This window comes from Dendronephthya gigantea, unplaced genomic scaffold (genome assembly GCF_004324835.1).
Source record: "Dendronephthya gigantea isolate DGI-Jeju-01 unplaced genomic scaffold, DenGig_1.0 000130F, whole genome shotgun sequence".
Taxonomy (NCBI): Eukaryota; Metazoa; Cnidaria; class Anthozoa; order Malacalcyonacea; family Nephtheidae; genus Dendronephthya; species Dendronephthya gigantea.
In genome coordinates this window covers 546,847-563,185 of record NW_021163140.1, presented here as the reverse complement: position 1 = coordinate 563,185, position 16,339 = coordinate 546,847, and the positions used below count along the sequence as shown (strand labels likewise).

General features: G+C 36.8%; 2 protein-coding genes across 4 annotated transcripts; one reads left to right on the top strand and one right to left on the bottom strand.

The window, feature by feature from the left end:
* Positions 1-1,789: 1,789 nt before the first annotated feature.
* Positions 1,790-11,180, bottom strand: LOC114536075 (O-phosphoseryl-tRNA(Sec) selenium transferase-like). 2 transcript variants are annotated; one of them, XM_028557428.1, is made up of 13 exons: positions 10,958-11,180; positions 9,645-9,732; positions 9,086-9,152; positions 8,856-8,974; positions 7,960-8,118; positions 7,261-7,414; positions 6,487-6,589; positions 5,514-5,643; positions 5,157-5,248; positions 4,306-4,399; positions 3,440-3,542; positions 3,111-3,274; positions 1,790-2,518 (listed from the first exon to the last, which is right to left on the bottom strand). In XM_028557428.1, the coding sequence occupies exons 1-13, from the start codon at positions 11,069-11,071 to the stop codon at positions 2,508-2,510; spliced, it is 1,398 nt and encodes a 465-aa protein (XP_028413229.1). In that variant the 5' UTR covers positions 11,072-11,180; the 3' UTR covers positions 1,790-2,507. The 2 variants fall into 2 exon arrangements, with proteins under 2 accessions (XP_028413229.1, XP_028413228.1); XM_028557427.1 differs by having other exon boundaries at positions 1,790-3,274.
* A 160-nt stretch (positions 11,181-11,340) lies between these two features.
* On the top strand, positions 11,341-15,893 carry LOC114536076 (PWWP domain-containing protein 2A-like). Of its 2 annotated transcripts, none has more exons than XM_028557429.1 (2): positions 11,341-11,800; positions 13,702-15,893. In XM_028557429.1, the coding sequence occupies exons 1-2, from the start codon at positions 11,658-11,660 to the stop codon at positions 14,807-14,809; spliced, it is 1,251 nt and encodes a 416-aa protein (XP_028413230.1). In that variant the 5' UTR covers positions 11,341-11,657; the 3' UTR covers positions 14,810-15,893. The 2 variants fall into 2 exon arrangements, with proteins under 2 accessions (XP_028413230.1, XP_028413231.1); XM_028557430.1 differs by having other exon boundaries at positions 11,344-11,477.
* The last annotated feature ends 446 nt before the right edge of the window (positions 15,894-16,339 follow it).

Here is a 16,339-nt window from a genome sequence, read left to right as displayed (position 1 = left end):
GCAGAGCCCGTAGAACCAGTTCGCAGTTCGGTGAAAACACAACAGGAGAATGAAAATACATCAAGCCAATTCCCTAATCCGATAAAACACAGTGGACACAAGAAGACAGCGACTTTGGAAAAATCCACGCAACCTCAACATACTTCAAGCCCGAAGGCAAGCGAAAATACTTGCAGCAGAAAGCCCAGACCAATAATACAAGCTTTAGACAGCTTACCCGAGGAAGAAGAGGGTCCCAGTACACCGCCGTTAACTGCTATCAAAAAGCCTCGAATTCTTTCGGCGCCAAAATCTCGTAATACCGATCAAGACGTTATAGTCACGATGGACAGACCTTTGTCAGCTTCTGGTATGGCTACGATTTAGTAAGTTGGCTATAAATATTCACGGTTGTGCTGCCAGTGTTTGGCTCTGGGTATAATTTAAACGAGGGAAATTTATACAATAATAAGACATTAATACGAAATTGAGTTTTATTAAATCAACCTCGTTCTTGTTTAAAATCATTTTTCTATAAATATAATCTTACAAGACGACACGTCTTGTCTGCCAAGACGAATGCTATGGAAACGCTTAATTTCACATATAACAGACAAGTAATTTTAATTTAATAAATCTACATTTTAACATTTAATATTCATTTACATCTCAAAGACGAAGAAAGTCTACAGACTGATTAAATTCGTTTCCTTGAATTCAAAATTTGGCCCGGAATAATTGACGCATGTCACTGCCTATACCTTTCTTTTCCCTTTCTGGTAAACTAATAATTAAAGTTTGGGACTCCTCAAATGCATGGCTGTCATGCATTGAGGCATTTATTTCTAAATTCATATTGTCGCCCACATATAGTCGGTTATGCGGTTGTTCCCAGCACTGTTCCCAGTGAACTCTAAAACAACTGGAATGACAACTAGTGCCAAGCATGCCTGCATATGTATATTTGCCTGTGCGTGGTGAAAATGATTAGATTTCGTGTTTCGAGCTGAAATATACTTGGATATTTCATATTTCTATTCAACGTAGCTAAGAGTTTCAAGCCTCTGGCAAAAAGGTAAAGTTACAAAAACACCTGCTATTTTGGAAAATTATCGGGAATTATTCTAGCATTTTCGGTCTTAAATCTTAAATTCCAACATTAAATAGAATCTTTTGATATGCCTAAATTGCCAAAAACGGCACATTCAGTGTTTCACATTTCTGCTCATAACAAAAACAGACTTTAAGACAATCTTTTTAATTCAACTTTCAAGTTATATAACTATTCGTATTAGCCATTTCCCAATCGAGCAGATAACTGGGTCTGGTCGCGAACCGCAAAGCATCTATGGACTGTTTGGAGGGACAAATGATTTCAGTCTTATATTTCCTGTCCCTCCAAACAATCCATAGTTGCTTCGCGACTAGACCCAATACCCTTCTCAATTGGGAAATGGCTAATTCAAGTGCATCGCTATTTCTAACATAAAGTTTTCATTCTCAATGCCAAGCTTTTATCGATTTCCGAATGAAAAGCACTCTCATTGAGATTTACCTGTTTACAGACACTAATCTATATTTCAAAAACACCGATTCTAATGATAGGAAATAGGGAATTAGTGAACTTGTTGAAACATAGTGCACCCATGTATTCCGTGGAATCGGTATTTAGTATAAAGTAGAAATTAAATGCATTAACGAAACGGTGTCATAGTTGGGAATTTCAATTCTTTACAGTATTTGCGGCTAAATGCATTTCATTTAGCACAATATAAAATGTATGTAATTACATATATCAAAATATTAAAAAATAGAGGTTTGAAATTTGCAATACGCACTTTTCCAAGAGATATGCATGTACCATTTGGACGGGCCTTTGGTTTTAATGTCGTTTTTTTCGTACTCTATCATCCTCTACAGGATTTTGTCACGGCAATTCATTTCATCTTTCAAACGGGTAACTATTGTACATATAACAATCCTATTCTACGATAGAACACTGGCTTTGAGCCTAGTTCCCGGTGCCGCAATCCATAAACGATTACCAGGAAGAGCTTTCTTCTTCATTACTAGCAGATACTAGTTGCCGAGAGGCGTTTTTATCAAGGGCTATATAATTGTCCTCGACATTGCTCACGTCATAAAGGTCTTTACGTCATAGCAGATTGTGGAAATTCAAGCCTTCATGACCAAATATATTTCTGGGACAACATGGTTGTACGAAGACTGTGTTGTGGTAACGCTATCCACTGGATAGTGATGTTTTTTGGCCTGTGTTTTTCACTATGCCACCTTATTCGCTACGAAAAAGTAGAATGGCTTTCTACTTTTTATCTGCTCGTTATGGAAAACGGGCTTCACGCGTGGTTGCGACACAATTAATAAACACAAACACTACACCTTAATGATAGCAAGGTTTAATCTAGATTATGCCAAGCTAGGGCAATTTTAGAGCGATTTCAATTAGCACTAACCCGTGGATAGCCTCTGATGTCTTCAAAAATCACATCTTTTGACTTCGTACGACTTTAATAAAGCGCTGATTAACAAAACATAAAAATATATAAAAAAAATTGGAACATATCATTCGCACACGAAACGAACGATATGCGGTAATTTTCATCGATGCGAGGACCAAATGACGTGAGCAAGGTGACGACGTTCTGTGGGGCCGTTAACACGTGCCAGACGTGCGATTCTATGTGGGCACTATTCTACTGTTAAATGATTGCAATTCTACTGCTAAAAGATGTAAATTATAGTAAAGAGTCATTAGAATGTAAGTATAAGAAACATCCTCCAACGGAGTGCAAAATAAGCACAAAAGTTTCGTAGTTGCCAAGGTTGCATCTCTTAAAAGTAGCATTGCATTGCAAGTTGCAGGCAAATTCGCACCGTGTAACAGGGCCTTAAACGGACCTTATGACCTCGATAGCTTAGTCCATCACATCACATCATATAATTTACTATATTGGCCGGTGTTTACGCCAGTAAAAAAGGCGGGTTTAGGATTCCACAGCAATACCATTTGTCGGTACAAAAACCATCCTAATTTTCTGGCAAGCCATTCCTCTCGTCTTCCTTCGTCTCCGCAATCGGTAGAGGGGGATTAATTTGGTTTAAATACTTACACAAACATTTCTCGAGTCTCTTTAGGAATGTGTCCACGTCATCTTTACTCATGCCCAGGGCAGCCGCAGCTGTCATGTACGCGCATGGGTAGTTATTCGTGTGTGCGCCCCACCCGTTAAATTTGAAACCATTGATGTCCTTCGTCGCGTTTGGAGGAACAACCCTTGTTTAAAAGAGATCAAAATATATATAAAAAACTTCTTGTTGCAATAAAATAACCCGTAAGCCTCCAGCATATAGGCTCAAGTCAAGTGGTAACTTATTGACACAATTAATTTAAGCGCGTGGTTGCAATTTACGGCGGTGAGATAGCATGAAAAATATCTACCTTGCACCGGAAACACATCTTGTAAATAACATTGACCCCAGCTGAGTCATACCGTCATCACCCGTAGCACGAAGACCTCCTTCGACTTCCTGGAGTGACATTGCTGAATGTGGAAAGAAATATAAACGGTGATAAAGCATAATGGTAAAAAAGAACAAAATTTTCGGTTAATTTATACAAACAATAGGGCATATAACCCAGGAACCCAAAAAAACTTTCTCCTTTGGTCTCGTGTAACGTGAGAATGAAAAAAGCTGTCGAAATAGGATAAACCTCAATTAATGTAGAAAGTTCTAACTTAGATTTTGATATGTTACATTTAATTTTGGGTGGGAAGACGGACTTGAAATTCAATTAAGTTGAACTAACATTTACGATCAGGTTAAAAATGATCATTAAACGCTAAATGAAATCAAAATTTAGTTCAGAGGTTAATTGTTTTTATGCTTATTACAATAATGATTTTTCGCACCAAAGGATTAACTAATTCACTCATCTGACAAACCGTGCATTTGGCCTAAATGCGTCTATATTTGCTCTGGCGATCTTGCCATCAAAAACGTTTTTAAAATCTTTAAAATCTTTAAAATCATTTGCATTCGATTCAGCGCATAAGACCTTACGGGGGTTCAGATTTCACTGCCACTACCACCACCGTTATCTTTGGTTAACTAATGTTGCGCTTGTGATTGGTTAATCTGTTATCGCATTTGATTGGTTCCTGTTCCTCAAAGCAGTCGTGATTGGTTAATCCGATATCGCATTTGATTGGTTCATGTTTACTCCTAGGTACTGTTTTTACTGAGAAGAATTTAAGAACACTCTTGTTTCCACATATTATGCAGCAGTAACCATAAAACACCTACCTAATGATATAGGGTTGTGTTTTGTGTTCAGTAACTTCTGCCCGTGCTTTTCAGCTAATTTCTTAAGACCTTCGGCCAAGTAGTTGTAGACGTCCTTAAAAGTGAGGGTTACCACGTTACTGTTGATTTTATGCTTTACTATCTCGAACCAGGACCTCAGAGGGAATACGCGGCACGCGGAACAAAATTTACCACTAAGGAACCTATCAATGACATCATGATTCGCAAAACTTTAGAAACATGAGAAATTCAAACTGTGGTAAATTACACCAAATAACCAACGCATGGTGTGGTTACTAACCGGGTGATCTGAAATAGCGGGAAAAAACTGGGACTAGTTGTCAAATAAAAGTCGATTTCTCTGTTAAAACAACCTAATATTGTCTTGCAATATATTATACTTTATTTCGGTTTCAAATTTTTGTAAGAGAATAGTTCTTATAACGAAATATAATCACAAAATTTCGAGTAGTTTCGTAGAAAATAACCAAAGATATCAGTATATTTTTGTTATTCGTAATGATTAAATACTGAAGAATGGATTTCTATTCCAAAAACGCTTCACAGCGCTGATTGGCTATATGAAATTGTTATATTGAAATTGCTATATTGGAAATATGAGCTCGAGATAACCTGGATGGCTATGTTTTTGAGAGTTTTTATTTTCGTTGCAAAAACGGTTTCAAACACCATTAATTTACAATAGAGGTTGAAGATCATTAAACATATTGAGAACATTTTCCTTGGCAAAAACTATTTTGAAAACGACGCTCGTGTGCAGACCCGTTTTTCGGCGCGATTTTCGTCTTTTGATAGATGGAAAAAAACGAGCAGGGTCGAATCAAGCTTACCTTTCTTTCCGACATCAGTTTCTTATATCCTTTTGAACCAAGGCTTAATAATGTTATGAAAAGATCTAAACACGGTGACGCGGAGGCCCGACCTAAACGAAATGGATACACTGAATTAGTTTATCACCAATGAATATACCGCAAAATACCACCAAGTGGAAAACGGCCCTAACGTCTACCATCATTTCATCGTTAATAGTCAAAATTTAATTATTTTTCATGTAACGATCCCGCAAAATCTACGATGCGAACTTCTAATAATAAGTAAATTGAATATTTAAAGTCCTAGAGGGTATTAGAATGCAACCTCGCTGTTTTTTTGCAAATGTGGTGAATTACTGATTCTCTTCAACTCACCCGGATAGGTTTTCCCGATTTCATCGATAAAAGCCTCCTGAAAACCAGCAACGATAGCGCCACCAACAGGGACCATGAAATTTTTGTCTAAACTTTGAATGAAGGCATCGACACGACCCACCCTTGCTGCCTTTAAAAAGAAGAAAAAACCTAAATATTCCGACATATTTGTATCATGATATTACCCTATAGGCGGTATTATGACACGTATATAACGCATGCATGGTCGCTTGTAAAACTCTTAACTACATTTCAGGTAAGTAAATCGTACTTAACACTAAAATAATAATATAAATTTTGATTGACCATTCATACAGGGGCCGGTTGTTCGAAAGGCGTTTAGCTTAAACGGTGGATAAGCCAAAGTTTAAAATACTCTCATAGATCTTGTGAATGACTGAACCTGCATCTTACGCATTTAATATGTACTTCCATTGACAATTGAACTATTTACATCGAAATACTTCAACTCAGTTGTTCAATAAATAGATAATTTGGTTTTCTATTTTTAACTTATCCACCGTTTAAGCTAAACGCCTTTCGAACAACCGGCCCCAGGTCAATAACAAAATAGTTAAACACAGTTTTCACTTGCCATTTTTGCTGCGATTTTATGTGAGATTTTCTTCTTTTGATAGATGTGAACGAGTGAATTAGTTACGGATGTTCAAATAGGAGCTCGTACACATCAGAGCATTCGTAACTTATTACTTGTTCAAAACTATCAAAAGAAAACGGGACTCTAAACCTTAACTACCTATATTTTATCACCACCAACCCTAAGCCATTACTTAACCGATCGCTCTCACAACATTATTATACTATGAGAGGGTATTTGGAGATGTTTTCCCTTGTATAAAACACGGGAGCGATCTCAGCTATAGTTTAGCAGCCCAATCATGCAGTGAAGATGGCCGAGTGTAATTTTTTAATCTGGCTTGATGAAGATCGAAAACAAACACACAACACCGACCTCTTGTATTAGGTGCATGCACTTTGTCGATTGGACCCCATAAGCATTATTCACAATATGAGGAATATTCTTGCCCTCGCATATCTTAGCAACATCCTCCAGTCTACAGGAAAGACCCAATACGCGGTTAGGATGATTTAATTGAGAAAAAATAGTGATTATATTTTCTATACTTCGCACTCGGACAAAATTGGATTATGATGCAGGCGCATGTAGTGTTTAGGCTGGTTTTAATATATTTTTTTTTGGAAATCGTCTCACGAATAACGACATCATCTGGCTGTTCATTATAACAAAATAAGTAATGGAGACTTGAAGTGGCCAAAATCTTAAACTTCATTTATGCAACGGAAAAATACTTCGTAGAATCTTTTCAAATTTCATTCGGAAATATTTCAGTCCCATTAAGAAAGCAACTCAGTAACTGAAATTAATTAATTATATCTAATTTTCTGGCACTGCTATGGTTTGGTAGCCCAAATTCATATTTCCTACCCACTAACCTAGTTTAACCTACTACATATTTTTACTATTGAGGAACCGACTCTATTTTACAAGGGTCTCTCACGAATTCTGTATACGTATAGGGAAATTTTACGTATAGGGAATTTGCAACTGTGTTAGCGCGAAACAATTCATAACAACATACAGTAAGCATTACGAGAATGACAATAAATCCTGCCATTTGAATGAATAGCTACTATAGCTACGTACATCAAGTACCGAGCAGGTTGAAACAACCTAAATAAAAATAATAGAAAATCTTGTTCTCACCTGTCAGGCACTCTGGGAGCGAAGCAACTTGTGGTTGTCATAATGCAAACAATATTTTCAGCACCCAATTCCTCGATTTGATTTTCTATCTCCAAAACATTCGTCCGTAGTTCATCCCCTTCCAAAACGTTCTCAATTACTACTGGAGTGAATCCTGAAGTAATAGAAATATATAAAACATCTGGAGCCGGTTGTGTCAAGCCCGTTTAGCTTAAACGGTGGTTAATTTCAAAATTGAAAGCAACTATGTCGTTTTATTCAACAAGCAAACTAAATGTTTGTTTGTTTAATACAAAGATACTGTTCACAACTACATATTCAGTGCATAATATTCAAGTTCACTCATTCAAGAGAGTTGTAAAAGTGTTATTTAATTTTGACTTTTTCGCCGTTTAACGGGCTAAACGGGCTTGATACAACCGGCCCCAGGACTTTCCTGAAACGACTTAGGTACTGTAACCACTAACCAAGAAATTTACTATAGATTTATGCTGCCGGTGCGATGTTCTTCTCTTAAAAGATCCAAACGAGTGTATAGTTATAAATACTTAGTGTGTAAGTGCCCTGTGTAAGTGTGTGTAAGTAACACCGCGGTTACTTATCTCCCCGATCAGATCTTTTGAAAGAAGAGAACCGCGAATATTACAGCAAAAATATCCTTGTGACTTTTACAGTATTAACACACACGAAATGACCTACCAGCGGTAACGATGGACTTAAAACACGATTTTTGATCAATCCTTGGCCACAGCACGTATTTCGCTCCTGGTCTCATGGGACGAAGTGCCAACAACGTCATCACAATACTCATACCCGTTGCTACCGGTAAAACCAAACATGACGTAGCGCTTCGGACACCTAAAAACGATCATTAAACGATAGAAAGTGCATGACCGTCATTGTTTTCCAATTCGGCTTTAATCCAGCTTGAAATAGCTACATATGGCGCCCAAGTTTTTAACATCGCCGAAAAATTCCTCGCGTTGAAATTATAAAGCGCGACTGTTAAATATCGACAAGGGAGATTTCGACAGCAATAAACTGTGAACCAAAAATTCTCAACATGCAAAAGAAAGTGTAATACATTGTTTGTGCCAAAGAGAAAAACTTCAAAATTATCGACAAAGATAACTTCACGACAAAATTATTCATATTCCATTTTGTGTAAATTTCAACAGGCACTTTCACTTTCAAATTACTTTCAAATTACAGAATCGCTATAGCTAGTTATGTCAACTAAGGGTGCTTTCCTTTATAGAGTAAAATTGGCCAAACCAGTCCTTTTAAATTTCAGTACAGATAGATTACTGATATCTTAGAGTGTTTCAAGAAATCTGCATTCAATTTTATCGTTTTTTACATCTGCCTAGCTCGGAAAATGCACTTTCATCACTGTATTCTTAACGAAATACTCTATTTCGATGTATAACATGACCGTTTTGACCAGTTTGGTCACTTAAAGGAAAGCGTCCTAGTATTCACTCAAAGACGTTCGCCCATTTTGGCATCAAATTTCACAGTGGCTTCAGAACTGGAACAAATGCGTTTTTTGTTTCCACTGTTGTAGGTAGTCAAATAAATATATGCACGAGTACCTGTCAACTTAATAACGTCCAATGCCATCGCAGAAGTCAATTTTAGTATCAAAGATGAGCCTGCAGCCTTAGGTTGAACAGCGGTGATGTCACCAGAACGACCCACGCCATGACTAAAACTGAGGGAAACGAAAGATCATAAAATTAATCATAACTCATAACATATTTTCAACCTGTATGGCGCTATATCAGCACTTTATCAAGTCTTATAAATTATGAAAGAGTCGTACCCGTAATGTCTTCGTGACACCAAACTACTTGCTACTCGTCCTTCTCTTTCACCAGCACCAACATTACCTGGTTGTTTTTAAAGATACATTTGCAAATTAGTAATTCTCTTGGCAAACTAGGATTTGTAATTCGTGATGAATTAAGTTCAACGAGGGGATTTTCATTTGTTTTTATTAATTTTCACTCTATAAGTGCCCTCAAATCTCGTTTTTGCCCAACTAACAATGTGATCCTTCCAGCGTCCCTGATTAAGTTTCCTCAATCATTCCTGACCTGTTGACAGAGCTGGAGAAATAACTTAGTCCAAAAATAGACTGCTTTATTATAATTATATAGCTTTGGCCAGAAAAATATCGGGATAGTCTGAAGCAGTTAGGCCATGGGGGGTGGGCAATAATGGACAATTGTGGGGTAGAGTCCATGATGAACCATTTCTTCCCAATCAGACTATGAATGTGTCAATTATTGCCTCAACTCAAGATCATACATAATCTGCATGTCAACTACAGTATATATTAACAGTATATTGATTAAATGTTACACAAATCTTAAAATAACCTTGAAAATTGTTGCTGTCCATAATTGATAATTCTTTCAACAGAAGATCAATGGTCAACTCATCCCATCCATCTTCTGGCAGCTTATGCTATGCAATAAATCAGGATGAAACATGAACAAAATGAAATAGGGATGGGTGGAAGAGGTAATTTGCCCTGGGGCCATGTCTCTTTCAAATTGGTTTTTTCCTGAGGACCCCAACCTTCTATAAGGCTCTGGAAATAAACATCTTAGTGAGTATATAATTATCAAGATATTTCACAGGGACTAAATTTTATGGGGGAAGGGATGATAAGTTAACTCTAACTGCATGAAATTGACTCTAAATTTTTAAGTACAATTATAATTGGGCACTCATTATCGTAGATAATCCCCAAAACTAACACCCAATTGCACTCTGGACTAGGTTAGGGGGGGGGGGTGGGGGGTTGTCCCCCCTAGACATCCTAGTGAATCCATTCATGTTATTTTGCAAGTTAGAAAATCAGTATCACATTGTAAAACTATAGGTGTTAAAAATCTCTCATCTTTTTGTAAAGATGTGCATGATTGTGTCCCTTGATATGTAGCAAATGTTGTTATATGTGTACAATAAAAATACACACTAGTTCATATTTTCAAATTGTATGCAGACATTTAATACTTCTAGATAGTTGCCTGCTCTTAGTGTTCTAGTTGGTTTGATTTGCGGCACCTTAGGCTTACACATTCCAACAAATGATTGCATGCATAATGATAATTTAGAATTTTAGCAAACGTTTTTGAAGTTGGAAACATAATTGTGATCTAGTGAATTTATGATGGATTAATGAGCATATTATGTTGTATATAATACAGAGAAGTTTCTAGGGCTTATCAATGCTACTGATATATTCAAATTCATCATTTTAAAAAAGATGTCCTGTGAAATCATGAGAAAACTTGCTTGCTTGATTTAATAAAAAATACCCAACCAAAAATCAAGTGAATCTAAGCTTTTAATTTCTGTCAACCAGGTGATGCCCTGCAGGTTTGTTTGTGAATGGTTATTCCACAGAGCAAACTTCCCAAATACACAACCTTCCCACTGAGTTCCCTAATGCTCTGATCCCATTCATTAGCTTTGGAGGTCCACTATTTGAATGAAAATATGTCTATGAGATGCATCCAATCTAATTACAAATGACTAGCTCTACGGTTTCCTAATATGAAGATATACTTAAACAGCTATGCAAATTTTTACCTTTTAAATATGGATGGACATAATCGCTTTTATATACTGAACAAACTGTCTGCATGAATCACCACATGGCCAATATATACGTAAAACTTACATGTTCAAGTAATGTCCTAATCTTCTTTTCCTGGCTTTTTTTCGCGTTCTCCCCTTGCCGGACATAACTACGAGGAATAAGCTTTTCGCACAATTTGTAATTTTCGGCATTCATCTTCAAAAACTTGAACGCATTTTGAGAAGCTACCTAAAACTTAATTTCAATTGACCAAGCTTTGTTGTCTCACTGTAGGGAGAATTTGCACATCGATCGATGATCTAGAAAAACGTAATTCTGTTTTAACAGGTTTTTCGGAAGTTTTAACTTCGAAATAACTAGCGATCCTCTTTATGTAGTTTATAGATGTTCGGTAATTTATTTAAATTAAAAATTATCACGTTTTAAAAGAAAGAGTTTCGTTGTCATGCGTGCTGTGGCCAGATGGAGCACAAAAGCAAGAACTGGTGTTTAGTGTTGGCTGTTGTGTAGAACTGTGTTTAACAGAGTAAAAGTCATTTTTGATTGCCAGGAAACGCTGTGATCGCCCTTGTTTTGCTTTGTGTGAAGGGGCTGAACTTCTGTGAGTTCCTGTTTGAAATTTATAGCTAAACCACCTTGCCAAAGGCCCATTGCTTTCTATTTATATGGCATATATAATTAGTGGATATTTGAATATATTAGAAGGATCAATTATTATAAATAAGACAACTTAAAGTGTGGTCTAGTGTATCTCAAGAAGAGAACTACAGTGTGTCCAGTCATGACCAAAGAGGTTGAAAGAGGAAAGGAGATCTCTGTGTTAGTTGAACAGGCATTTCCTACCTGTATTTTGGTTTCATACAAAGAAGAAGGAAAGACATTCAGGGGTGTTCTCTTACATGAAACAAGCCACACTGTGACCAGGTAATAATGGTACATGATTATTGAACCATGTCTGTGCTCTTCAAGTTGTCAGGTAGTGATATACCACAACACATAGCTAGCCCGAGAAGCCTGTAAAAGACTGGCTCTTTTTTTACAAATTCAAAGCTTGTCAATATTTTAGATATGAGTAGGAAGCATGTGGCTAGCTTGTGCTGACCATTAGTGAACAATGCCAGACAACATATTTTATTAGGTTCACTCTACTACAACTATGTGTCAGGTTTTTCTTGCATCTAGAGTACCCCATACATTCTATTAAAATAATTTACAATTCATTCAAATCAATTTGATTCAACATCATGAAATATTGTGTAATGGCTTGCCACACATCAATGTTTATGGTCATACAGATATTTTCAGCATGAACATGGCATTTTATTCTTTTAGTTCAGCCTATTTACTTTCAGATGTTGTCTTTCTAAAATATACATTGATATTTTTATTACAGCTAGACCAAAATATCATATGACTATCTGTATATCTTACAATGCTGATACATTATGTGATTAATATGAAATTTCCCAACAGCTGCATGCATGACTGTGTATAAGACAGTTGTATACACTTGCATGTTTGTTATTAAATGGGATGATCTATCATTAGTAGATTAGGTAAAGCCTATAAATAAAATTGCCATGACAGAATTAATGTATTGGCTTATACATGCATCATGCTTGTATCTATATATAAATGGCACTGGCTGGTCGATGGATTGAAATAAGGCTAGTTTATTTAGCTATGAAACTGATGTACAAAATAATGCTTTATATCTTTTCTAGACATGACTATACCTTTCTATAATTATACTCAAGCCAATGATCATTACATTATGTTAAATGTTACACAATACAAAATCTAGTAATTAAAATAAAGCAAACCCTTATGATCATAGCTTTGCAGTATGCTGTATCATATTTCAATTCAGAGATATTTATGAATTCCTGCAAATAAGTTGCTACACAATTAATGAATACTTGTCAGCCCTGATGTTCCAAAGGGGATTACATAATTCTACATGGAAAGTAAATTATGTTGTTTTTACTTTCTTTTAACATTAATAATCACTAACAATAGTTGATATTTACTCTGAAATATTTCAGATAAATAACAAAGTAATGGCTATAGACAAAAATTGCCTTCAAATGGATTAACAATAAATAAGAAGACTATATGTAGCATATCTACTAACAGATCAAAATTGATTCTATATTCTAAAACTCAGAAATGTAAGGAATCCAAATTAAGGAATATAATATAGGCTGTGAAAAATTATGGTTGCAATCAGTGTAGCACCAGCTCTGATACAAAGTATGAACGACTGACAATTTTTGCCAGTTTAGATCGTCAATTATATGGGGTCCTTTTCATATATGACTTTCTAGTCAACATCTTTCATTTAACATGCAATTGGCAGTTGCCATTGTCAAGAATGATTGTGAAATAATAGTGTTGAATTATCACCAATTGAATAATTGCATCTTTTAGAGTTTACAAGATGTCTGTTTTATCAGAATGTTTCATAATAAACTTCATTCATTATATTGTTATGATACAGTATGTTTCTTGCTTTTTAGTAAATTTTACTGCAGTAAAGTAAAGCTAGGATATACATGATCCTTTTAGGCCTTTTTACTCTTCCCCATTCCCTTTCTCCATCCCTCTCCATTTGGATTCTCATCCACTTTTCATTTTGCATGTCCCCCAACATCCTTGCTGTCCCCCGGCCAGCATCCTTGGCCTTGCCTTTTTCCACAACATCATCCCTGCATGTACCCAAACATCTTTGCCTCTTCCTCAACATCCTTGCCTGTTCCCCAAAATCCTTGCTTGCCCTCTCATCACTACCTAGATTCCACTCTAATAATTTCTCACTTATACAGAGCCACAGTATCCAAAGCCATCAACAACGATGATGACAGCCCCTCAAACCTGTGCCTGACAGCAGCTCGGGCGGTAACCTGCGAGTCAGACGAACTGCCGATGCCTGCATCTCGGGTTAGCACCCGCAGCTCAAGAATGCTTTCGCAAGATCAACGTGACGCAGATGAAATCATCACACCCGTGAACAAAATCCGAGGTTTGGTCAAAACTTTAACTCCCCGAAAACGACAGGCGGCTAAAAGAGAGGAAAGCCCAAGTCCAACCTCAGAACCTCTAAAATCACCCCAAATGACGCTTTTGAAGGCGGTGAAACGAAAAAGGACAAGTGCGAATTCAATGACCTCGCCGAAGATGACGAAAAACGATGAAGATTCAATAGACTCAAAATTATCTTTAGCACCCAATTTATCTCCACTCTTTCCCGTATTGAAACTCAGACGTACAGCCGGATCTGCAAATAGTTACGTAGCGCTTCTTTCGGAAAAGAACGGCAATTTAAATGGACAGAATGATGTGAAATCAAATGAGAACTCTGAAACATCACAAGACAAAACTACTCATAAACACAACACTCGATTCAAAGGCAAAAAGCGGTCAAATCAAACTGAAGAATCGGAAATCCCGAGTAGATCAAACGAACAGAATGAAGAGTACTTTTCTTTACCAAACGGGGAATCGCTGATCGAGGTTTACACAAAGCGGCCCAGCACACCCCCGAGTATAAACACGATAGAGGAGAACTCTAGGGGCAAGCATTTCAACGGCAACAAGGCTTATGCTAATAGAGGGGTGCAACCCCGCAATCATAACCAGGAGATGAGAGTGGGAGATGTTGTATGGGGTAAGGTCCACGGTCACCCCTGGTGGCCGGGGCGTATTCTGGGTATTCTATGTCACGCCTCTGAGAGCGAAGCTGGCTTTGTTAAGGTGGCTTGGTACGGTTCCACAACAACCTCGGAAATATCGTGTAGTTTCCTAGTGACATTTCAGGAGAATTTCAAACAGCTCTTCAAGAAACAGAAACACGGAGCTTACAGACGCGCCGTACGCGAGGCACAACAGGACTTACAGGTTATGTCTGTTGACGGACAGGTTCAACCGGTTTAACTTGGAATTTTTCTCAGGAGAGACAAGGTTTGCCTTCGTATGTTGTATGTGTTTGAAGGACAATATCCGTTGAAATGGCCTCATTTCACTCCATAGAGAAAAATTAAAATGTTAAGGTTTAGAGAGTTTTTGGTAGGATTTACACAGGTGAGACAAGTTTGGCTTTATTTTGCATGCTTTTCACTTCGTCATTCACAACTTCGAATAACCTAATTGTCTATGTTACAGCGGTAGTTATACACGAGTGATGTAGTGCTGTTCCACACAATCATCCACCCTTGTCGTTTACCTAAACTTGGTTTCCATTTACTCGTGATTGTCGTATAAGATGTCAAGGTGGCTGATGTTATAGAATATTTCTACATACATATATCATTATATGTGTGTGCCAATTTGATTATTTCAATACAGAGATAAAGAAAAATCTACATCCGGGCTATTTCCCATCGGTGAAAAGACTTGTTCATGACAATTACGACAAAACGGAAACCATGTTTTACCTCGTTTTTTTTTCTTTTTCTGTTCTTTATACTAGAGCACTAGAAGACATCACCGAGAATAAAACATTCATCTTTCAAATTCATCAGGTTTCTGAGGTACCATTACTAAGTCATTTGTATGTCGTTCCAGCTTCGAGAATGACCTTGAAATAGATTCAAAAAAGCATCTTGAATTTTGCGTGTAGCATGATGTAGTTATTGTTTCTCCTAAAAAATGTGCCGGAACCTAATTTAATGCGCTAAGTTTTTAAGTTCGTTTGCATTCGATTCGGAACGTAAAAAGTTAGACGTCTGAAACATGCCTTAGCTAACCAGCCAATTCCTTGTAGTAACTAGCCATGCGGGTTTTCGTAAGCTGTGAATTATTATAAAGTAGAATAGTTGTCAAATCTGTGTATGTTCCTACATATGCGATAGAGTGACCGCCTCTGAGGCGAAGTTGAAATTTTTTAATAAGCGGGTACAACAAATTACCCGATTTAAATAAAATATGAAATGGAGAATTACAATACCTGCCTGTTAAACCTTAAATATCATTCATTGTAAATTGTGTTGTAGTTATTTATGACTATTAAAATGATAAATTCAGCAAACGGATTTACGTGTTTCAGCGACTGAGGCCCATGTAGCTATCTGGGCTATAAATGGTTATACTTATTATATCGTGAGAGAATTCATCTTGTTGTCAAAATATCCACACGGGGACGGAAAATTTGCGCGTTGGCAATTGTAATTTTTCTTCTGCATAGAGCTCAGCTAACACGTTTTTCTTCGATTTCCGTTCTAAAACATAAAGATCAAGGTTGATGACTGCGGGGGATATGTTTAGAAATCGGTTTTTAGAAGTACCCAAGTTGTAATTTGCAAAGACAAAGTAGCTATAAAAAATTTATATTATAAAAAATTGTCATTAGTAATCTTTCGATACCTATTTACCTATAAACACCTATTTACCTAAAAATGGTGGAAAGAAAAGGTTTCTCGTCCTGTCGACTACATGGTTCAAAATATCCGCATCAACTATAATACG

Excerpts from the sequence above, each read along its gene's own strand:
- LOC114536075 (XM_028557427.1), bottom strand. The coding sequence starts at position 11,071 with ATGAATGCCGAAAATTACAAATTGTGCGAAAAGCTTATTCCTCGTAGT. Across the intron at positions 5,644-6,486 it reads GCATGCACCTAATACAAGAG|GCAGCAAGGGTGGGTCGTGT; the intron begins GTCGGTGTTGTG and ends TTCTTTTTAAAG. Across the intron at positions 3,543-4,305 it reads ACACAACCCTATATCATTAG|CAATGTCACTCCAGGAAGTC; the intron begins GTAGGTGTTTTA and ends TTCCACATTCAG.
- LOC114536076 (XM_028557429.1), top strand. The coding sequence starts at position 11,658 with ATGACCAAAGAGGTTGAAAGAGGAAAGGAGATCTCTGTGTTAGTTGAA. Across the intron at positions 11,801-13,701 it reads ACAAGCCACACTGTGACCAG|AGCCACAGTATCCAAAGCCA; the intron begins GTAATAATGGTA and ends TCACTTATACAG.